The sequence below is a fragment of the Solanum stenotomum genome, chromosome 4, assembly GCF_019186545.1.
Source record: "Solanum stenotomum isolate F172 chromosome 4, ASM1918654v1, whole genome shotgun sequence".
Classification (NCBI taxonomy): Eukaryota; Viridiplantae; Streptophyta; class Magnoliopsida; order Solanales; family Solanaceae; genus Solanum; species Solanum stenotomum.
The window spans coordinates 15,339,890-15,349,157 of record NC_064285.1 but is presented as its reverse complement, the minus strand read 5'-3'; the positions used below and the strand labels follow the sequence as shown (position 1 = coordinate 15,349,157).

At 36.0% G+C, this 9,268-nt stretch overlaps 1 protein-coding gene and 1 long non-coding RNA gene across 2 annotated transcripts; one reads left to right on the top strand and one right to left on the bottom strand.

Moving 5' to 3' along the window:
- Nucleotides 1-34: 34 nt before the first annotated feature.
- LOC125863083 (uncharacterized) lies at nt 35-662 on the bottom strand. The gene is made up of 3 exons (XR_007446095.1): nt 331-662; nt 173-258; nt 35-87 (listed from the first exon to the last, which is right to left on the bottom strand). It is a non-coding gene; the product is annotated as an uncharacterized LOC125863083 (long non-coding RNA).
- Nucleotides 663-5,467: 4,805 nt separating this feature from the next.
- Nucleotides 5,468-8,731, top strand: LOC125861305 (uncharacterized). The gene is made up of 8 exons (XM_049541232.1): nt 5,468-5,659; nt 5,726-5,918; nt 6,154-6,361; nt 6,473-6,964; nt 7,111-7,297; nt 7,460-7,522; nt 7,655-7,778; nt 8,217-8,731. The coding sequence occupies exons 1-8, from the start codon at nt 5,468-5,470 to the stop codon at nt 8,729-8,731; spliced, it is 1,974 nt and encodes a 657-aa protein (XP_049397189.1).
- Nucleotides 8,732-9,268: the final 537 nt, after the last annotated feature.

Genomic DNA, 9,268 nt, shown 5'->3' with positions numbered 1-9,268 from the left:
AAGTACCTATCTTTCTTGAATTTCAAGCAGTGGTATCAGCTTTTAAGCTCAATCTGCTGAGAGGCGAGAAAATAGCGAAACATTGTACTAGAAAAGTAGATATATGAATATATGACGACAATCAAAAGGAAATCAACAAGGGGGAAATAGAGCGAGAAGAACAACAACTTACCCTTTCGAATTCTAGGTATATGCAGGTATTTGAGTGGCATGAGTTCAGCTGGTGATTAAATGCCAGAATCGATACTCACAAGGGACCTAAAGAAGGAGATTTAACAACAGCTCTTTGATTTGTGGACAATAAAAACTTCATAATCATCTGGAACTCACCAGATCTGCCATTGTAGAGTGAAGAAGTCTTCATTAAGATTGTTTTCATGGCATTCGTGAGACTTGGAATGTCTTAGGTGAAAACACCTTAAGCTCAGCAATTTTCAGGTTATGGACTCGAGATGGACTGTGATTTTGAAGCTCTTGATGTCTGCTCAGCTCATCGACATTGCTCGTTATCGTTGAGAGGAAGGAGATGAGTTTTTGATTCTTTCCCCTTAGTTTTCTTTACTGTCCGGACATCTGGTCTTGGACTTCTTTAGTTCCTTCCCTTTCTGTAATCTTATTGGGCCTGGGTTGGGTCAGGCTATGTAGGTTGATTTTATTTATGGAATAAAGGCCTGTTAATTTTAAAAAAAAAAAAAAAGAGTAAGAGAATATTTATTATTCTAATTATGTATAATAAGTTTCAAAAAATTCGTATTTATCTTCTCTACTTTAATAACATGACTCTTTAACTTGTTTATAACTATAGTATAATATAATTATGGTAATTAAATCAGAATTTTTGATCGAAATAAGTCATTATTTAAATCAATTCACCAAAATAGTACTTTTTTTTTGAAACTTTACAAAACTAGAATAAACGTATTTGGTAGTAACGTTTTAGGTATTATTTTATTAAAAAATGTCAATGGCAAAAAGAAAAATATCTAACGGAGTAAACAGATATAAAGCGTTACTGTCAAATACGTTTTATTAATTCGTTACTCACAGTAACATTTTAAGGCTAAAACGTTACTGACAGTAACAACTCTTTAATAACACAAAAATAGTTTGAAGTCTCAAAACCCAACATGCTTTGCAAACAGAGTAATTTGTAGCAAAATAAAGTTGAATAATAACACAAGAATAGCTATTGTTTTTACTTGTAAACGGCTAGAAAGGAAAAAGAATAAGCAGCTTGATTTTTTAAAAAAAAGAAGCAAAAAGAATGAGTTCTTGAAGTCATTTTGATCCACGGGTTTTCGTTTATCCAAAAAAAGAAAAAAGATCTACAGGTTTTCAAAGGCAAACTAAGGCTAATGATGCTAAATATATGACTTGGTCAGGTTAATCCTCAATTTTGACGAGATAAAAATTTAAAATCTAACTAGAAAGATGAATAAGTTCTTCCTAAATACAACAGATAAGTAACCAGTGGAGTAAAACTGTACGGTCCTTGTAAGGTATTCGTGATTGAATTTTAAAGAATCGTTACTGGCAGTAACATTTTAGCCTTGAAACGTGTCTGTGAGTAACGAATTAATAAAACGTATTTGAGTTTTTTGTCTGTTTACTCCGTCAGATATTTGTCTTTTTGCCATTAATTTTTTTTTATAAAATAATACCTAAAACTTTACTGCCAAATACGTTTATTCTAGTTTTGTAAAATTTCAAAAAAATATATTATTTTGGTGAATTGATTTAAATAATGACTTATTTCGGTCAAAATATTATTAAATTGGGACCGAATTAATTCCTTCTTAAAAAGATCATTCACCATATAAAGAATATAATGCAGAGTTTAACTATTGATGGGAAACTTTTTTGGTGGGAACTCTGAAATTTTAAACACTCCTATAAATATCCAATACAATCTAACTTATACACCAATATCTTCTCTTATTGAAAAAATGGCAGACTTCACACAGTCTCTTATCCTCCCCTACCACACTTCCAAGTGAGACTAAGTAGATCATACGTGACGCTAAATGGAGTGGTAAAACATTTCATTGTATTTGCTTTATTTGTTTGTTTTATTAAAAACATATTGAACTAATGTCTTGTTATTTTTCTTTTATGTAGTGGCTTCCACAATCGGTAAGTCAATAGTACTTTCTCAAGAACCCAACTAATGAGATATTCCCTGTTGACAAGCTAGTTAAAGAAGTTAGTTAAAAGTAGTTAATGACAGTTAAGGGTAGAAGTGTCTTTGTAATGAGTTTGTTATAACAAACTCACATGTAGTTAGTTACAAGGCAGTTACTGAGTCATTCAAAGTATGAGCTATATATACTAGTGTCTGTATTGTAATACATAGTTTTTGAGAAATAATCAATGAGAGTCTCTCTTCTTTTCTTTCTTCTGAATAGCTCCTTGTGAGTTCATGTGATCTAGTTATCTTCAATTACGTTCATGGTATTAGAGCCTTTCACACTGGTTGTTGTGATAGGTGATTTCGTTTGAGGATCAAAGAATTGGTTAATCTGATTCATAGATTCATTTGGATTTTCAGTTGTTTGCAGATCTAGGCTCGATTGAAGTTGAAGTTTGTATTCAACTGGGTTTATCTTCCGCAACAAAGTGTTTTTTCCTGCAACTTTGTTAATTGTTCATCATGCCGACTGACAGAGCAGCTAATGATTTGTCTCAGAATTTCAACAATGGACAAAATGCTGGTGTATCTTCTTCATTGCAGACCAGTTCATCAATTGGACAAGGTATTGACTACAATCACCCTCTATTTCTTAATCCCACTAATATCAATGGAATTAGTATCATCTCGTTTCAGTTGCTTGGAGCTGAGAACTATACTCCATGGAGTAGATCTATTACCCTAGCTCTGTTAGGAAGAAACAAAATAGGGCTAGTCAATGGATCATGTAGTAAGGAGGTATATAATGAGGAATTGTGGGGACAATGGGAGAGAGTGAATGCCATTGTGTTATCATGGTTAATGAACTCAGTGTCCAAAAATCTCCTCAGTGGAATAGCTTTTGCATTGACTGCTGCCCAGGTCTGGAGTGATTTGAAGGAGAAGTTTGACAGGGTAGATGGATCTAGAACCTACAGTATTCACAAAGAAATTGTCTCACTACAACAAGGCACCAATTCAGTATCAATGTATTACACAAAGCTCAAATCCTTGTGGGATGAGGTTGAAGCTTTGGTTCCGGCTCCTTGTTGTAACTGTGAAAAATCAAGGGGTTTTGTAGTACATTTGAATAGAGGAAAACTGTACCAGTTTTTGATGGGACTCAATGAAACCTATCATCAGGCTAGAGGTCATATTTTGATTATGGATCCATTGCCTACTATCAATCATGCATATGCTATGATAGTGGGTGATGAGAGTCAAAAGGCTGTAGTGTCTCACATTGGTAGCATGGGGCTGAATTCTGTGAGTATGGATTCTGTAGCTATGTACTCTAAAACAGGTAGCTCTTCAGGAGGTAGTTCTTCAGGAGTGAATCAGAGATTCAAGAGAAACTCATTGTTGATTTGTGACTTCTGTAAGTGCAAAGGTCATAGCAAGGAATTCTGCTATAAAATAGTAGGGTATCCACTTGATTTCAAGTCTAAAAGGAAGGTTCAAGGAGCTTCTGAGTACACCTCATCTGGATCACATAATTCTAATCAGGCTCATTTCTCTTATGGTTTGAATACCAATGTCCAAGTACCAGGATGGGAAGAAAGTCAGATTCATCTCAGGTTGATCAAAGTGAGGTTGAAAGTTCAAGTTCTACACACTCTAGACAAGTGACTCAAGCTGAATTAGAGGTCAAATAGTTACTTAAGGGGTGTACATTTACAAAGGATCAATATGATCATATCCTCAAAGGCTATCAGCAAAAGACAAATCCTACTGCTACTGACTGCAATGCTACACATGCTGCTCACACTGCAGGTAAAACATTCTTTGTTTCTAATAATAAAGTATGGATTGTAGATATAGGTGCTACAAATCACATGGTCTCTGACTTGGATATGTTTATTAAAGGGTCAGTAATAAAACTAGAGGTTCCTAAATATGTATACTTACCTAATGGAGACACTACTCAAGTAACTCATGTGGGATCCTATGCTTTATCAAATAGCAGTGTTATTTCCAATGTCTTTTACTTGCCTGAATTTAAGTACAATCTGATGTCTGTAAGCAAAGTGACTAAGGAACTAGGTTGTCCAGTCACCTTCTTCCCTAATTGTTGTGTCTTCGAGGAGCTCTACACTGGAAAGGTGAAGGAAGTTGGTGAAAAATCAGGGGGTTTGTATACACATAAAACTGTTACAGGTGAAACAACTACTGCATTGGCTGTCACACAAGTCTTCTCAGATATGGAGGTGTGGCATCAAAGACTAGGTCATGTATTATCTGCAGTGTTAGCTAGGATCTTTGATATGAATAAAGAAAGTCAGTGTAAAGTGGCTAAGTGTCTAGTTTGTCCATATGCTAAGCAAACAAGACTAAGTTTTCCTTCAAGTAGTATCAAAAGTTCAGCTTGTTTTGATTTGATTCATGTGGATCTTTGGGGACCATATAATACATCTACTTTTGATGGAAATAAATACTTTCTGACTATTGTTGATGACTTCTCAAGAATGACTTGGTTATTTTTACTTAAACATAAATATGATGTATGTGTTTCATTGCAAGTATTTCTGAAGTATGTTACAAATCAATTTGCTAAGACTGTTAAGGTGATAAGAACTAACAATGGTACTGAGTTTGTCAACTCAGTGTGTGACACCATGTTTAAGGAGTTGGGAATTATACATCAGAGGTCTTGTCAATATACTCCTCAGCAGAATGGGGTGGCTGAAAGGAAGAACATACATTTGCTTGAAGTCACAAGGGCACTAAGGTTTCAGGCATAAATTCCCTTAAAATATTGGGGACATTGTGTGCTAGCTGCAACTTATATCATTAATAGAATTCCTAGCAGTGTGATAAACTTTTAGACTCCTTATGAAAGGCTATATGGCAGTAAGCCAAGGCTGTCTCATTTCAGAACAATTTGGTGTTTATGCTTTGCCAAGAATCTAAAAGAACATGATAAGATGCTACCAAGATCCACATCAGCAGTTCATATGGGATACTCAGAAATTCAAAANGTCAAACAACTACTTAAGGGGTGCACTTTTAGAAAGGATCAATATGATCATATACTCAAAGGCTATCATCAAAACACATACCCTACTTCTCCTTACTACAGTGCTACACTTGTTGCTCACACTGCAGGTAAAACATTATTTGTTTCTGATAGTAATAAAGTATGGATTGTAGATACAGGTGATACAAATCACATGGTATCTAACTTCAAAGAAGTCCCGCTCTGACCGCCCGATGAAACATCTACTTAAATGGACCCTCCCCACAGTCCACCCTTCCTTGAATTATTTGGTCATGCAATACTTATTGAATACAAAGAAGAAAATGCATTTCGACCCCGTCGACTTGGATTTGTTTATTAAAGGATCAGTGAGAAAACTAGAGGTTCTTAAGTATGTATACCTACCTAATGGAGACACTACCCAAGTAACTCATGTGGGATCCTGTGCTGTATCAGATAGCAGTGCCATTTCCAATGTCTACTACTTGCCTGAATTTAAGCACAATCTGATGTCCGTAAGCAAAGTGACTAAGGAACTAGGTTGTTCAGTCACCTTCTTCCCTAATTGTTGTGTTTTCCAGGATCTTTACACTGGGAAGGTGAAGGAAGTTGGAGAAAAGTCAGGGGGCTTTTATACACACAAACATGTCACAGATGAAAAACCTACTGCATTGGCTGCCACACAAGTCCTCTCAAATATGGAGGTGTGGCATCAAAGGCTAGGTGATGTATCATCTGCAGTGTTAGCTAAGATCTTTGATATGAATAACGAAAGTCAGTGTAAAGTGTCTAGTTTGTCCATATGCTAAGCAAACAAGACTAAGTTTTCCTTCAAGTAGTATCAAAAGCTCAGCTTGTTTTGATCTGATTCATGTGGATCATTGGGGACAACATAATACAACTACTTTTGATGGAAATAAATACTTTCTGACTATTGTTGATGACTTCTCAAGAATGACTTGGTTATTTTTACTTAAACATAAATATGATGTATGTGTTTCATTGCAAGTATTTCTGAAGTATGTTACAAATCAATTTGCTAAGACTGTTAAGGTGATAAGAACTAACAATGGTACTGAGTTTGTCAACTCAGTGTGTGACACCATGTTTAAGGAGTTGGGAATTATACATCAGAGGTCTTGTCAATATACTCCTCAGCAGAATGGGGTGGCTGAAAGGAAGAACATACATTTGCTTGAAGTCACAAGGGCACTAAGGTTTCAGGCATAAATTCCCTTAAAATATTGGGGACATTGTGTGCTAGCTGCAACTTATATCATTAATAGAATTCCTAGCAGTGTGATAAACTTTTAGACTCCTTATGAAAGGCTATATGGCAGTAAGCCAAGGCTGTCTCATTTCAGAACAATTTGGTGTTTATGCTTTGCCAAGAATCTAAAAGAACATGATAAGATGCTACCAAGATCCACATCAGCAGTTCATATGGGATACTCAGAAATTCAAAAAGGATATGTATTATTTGATTTATCTACTACAACATTCTTTGTCAGTAGGGATGTTCTATTCATAGAAGATGTGTTTCCCTTCTCACAAGCAAAGGAATCTCTTGCACAACATATGTTTAAAGATGTGTTACAGGGCTCAGAAGTGTTTGTTCAGGAGTTGAATATCACAGTTCATGTGTCATCTAGTTGTAATAGAAGTGAACAGATTCAGTGTAAAGAGATCAGTGATCAGGTAGTTGCTTCACCTGATCACTCAGATGAGTATGATGCTAGAGACCTGTCAACTGATGATAACATTCAGGTAGCACCAATTTCAGAAATTCAAGAGGATGTTGCACCAACTGAGCATAGAAGGTTTACCAGAACTAGACTGCAACCATTATAGATGCAGGACTTTATTACCTCTAACAAAGTAAAGTATCCTATGAGTAACTACATGTGCTATAATCACCTCAGTCCTTCCTATCAATGCTATATTGCTGCTACCTCTTCATTGAAAGACTTGTAACTTACTCAGAGGCTACTAAGGATTACAGATGGGTAGAAGTTATGCAGGTTGAAGTGCAGGCTTTGGAAAACAACAAGACTTGGGTGATCACTGATTTGCCACATGGGAAGAAACCTATAGGATGTAGGTGGATATACAAAGTCAAATACAAGTCTACAGGGGAAATAGAAAGGTTCAAGGCAAGGTTAGTTGCAAAGGGGTACAATCAATAGGAGGGCATTGATTATAAAGAGACTTTCTGACCAGTGGTAAAGATGGTAACAGTAAGGTCTATACTGTCTATTGCTGCCTCACGGCATTGGGATATCCATCAAATGGATGTGTTCAATGCTTTTCTATAGGGTGATCTAGAAGATGAGATATACATACAACTTCCTCAAGGCTTTGTCAGTCAAGGGGAGAGGGTGTGTAGACTAACAAAGTCATTATATGGGCTTAAACAAGCTTCAAGACAATGGAATCATAAAATAACTGAAGCTCTAACTAGTCTCAAGTTTAAACAAAGTCAGTATGATTACTCTTTGTTCATTCAAAAGTCAGAATCTGGAGTTTGTATTGTACTTGTATATGTGGATGATATACTAATCACTGGCAGCAGTCTTCAGTTGATTAAAGAAACAAAACAGTCACTACAAAAGGTTTTCAAGATGAAGGACTTAGGTAATCTAAAATACTTTCTAGGTATTAAGTTCACTAGGTCATCAAAAGGTATACTGATGAATCAAAGGAAATATACCCTTGAACTTATAACTGAAGTTGGTATGTCAGCAGCCAAACCTGCAAGAACTCTTATGGATGTCAATGTCAAATTAACTTCAAGGCAATATGATGAGCAAGTATAAGATAGAAAGGTCTCTGAGGATCCTTTGATAGATCAGGCAGCATATCAGAAGTTAATAGGAAAGTTGTTGTATCTCAACATGACCAGACCAGACATATCTTTTAGCGCTCAAACACTAAGTCAGTTTCTACAGCAGCCTAAGAAGTCACACATGGAGGCTGCATTAAGGGTAGTCAAATACTTAAAAAGGGAGCCTGGATAAGGTCTATTATTAGCCAGTTCTTCTAATGAAACAGTAACTGCATTTTGTGATGCAGACTGGGCTTCTTGTCCATTTACCAGAAGGTCTGTCACAGGTTACATGGTCAAGATAGGTGATTATTTGGTGTCTTGGAAAGCCAAAAAGCAGAACACAGTCTCTAGAAGTTCAGCTGAAGCTGAGTACAAGAGCCTGGCTTCTACTGTTTCAGAGTTAGTATGGTTACTTGGAATGTTGAAAGAAGTGGGAGTTGAAGTTCAATTGCCAGTGCAAGTCTATAGTGATAGCCAGGCTGCTATACAAATTGCTGCAAACCCAGTCTACCATGAAAGGACAAAACATATAGAGATTGACTGTCACTTTATAAGGGAAATGATACAACAAGGCCTGATCAAAGTAGACTACATTCCTACACAAGAACAGCCTGCCGATGTGTTGACAAAAGGACTATCCAGATTGCAACATGAATATCTGTTATCCAAGCTAGGAGTGTTAAACATCTTTGTTCCTCCTAGCTTGAATGGGAGTAATGAGATATTCCTTGTTGACAAGCTAGTTAAAGAATTTAGTTAAAAGTAGTTAATGACAGTTAAGGGTAGAAGTGTCTTTGTAATGAGTTTGTTATAATAAACTCACATGTAGTTAGTTATAAGGCAGTTACTGAGTCATTCAAAGTATGAGCTATATATACTAGTGTCTATATTGTAATACATAGTTTTTGAGAAATAATCAATGAGAGTCTCTCTTCTTTTCTTTCTTCTGAATAGCTCCTTGTGAGTTCATGTGATCTAGTTATCTTCAATTACGTTCACCAATAGATACTTTGTTAACATATATTGGACCGGATAGAACGTTTGCAGATGAATTCAATTTTACAGTAGGCGGCTGTTGTGGTTCGAAGAACCGACGAAGGTTTTATGATGGTTAGAACTCTTTTATTTGTGGTGCAAGATTGGTTGAGGGGGATCTTTTGAAATTTATTATATATCGTAGTGATGAGAACATGGTAGACATTGTTGCTTGCAAAGAAAACGATGAGCACCATCTTCTGGATTTCGTCGATGTCGACAACGTGATAGTTATTGATTAAATTGTTTTTTATTGGCCTTG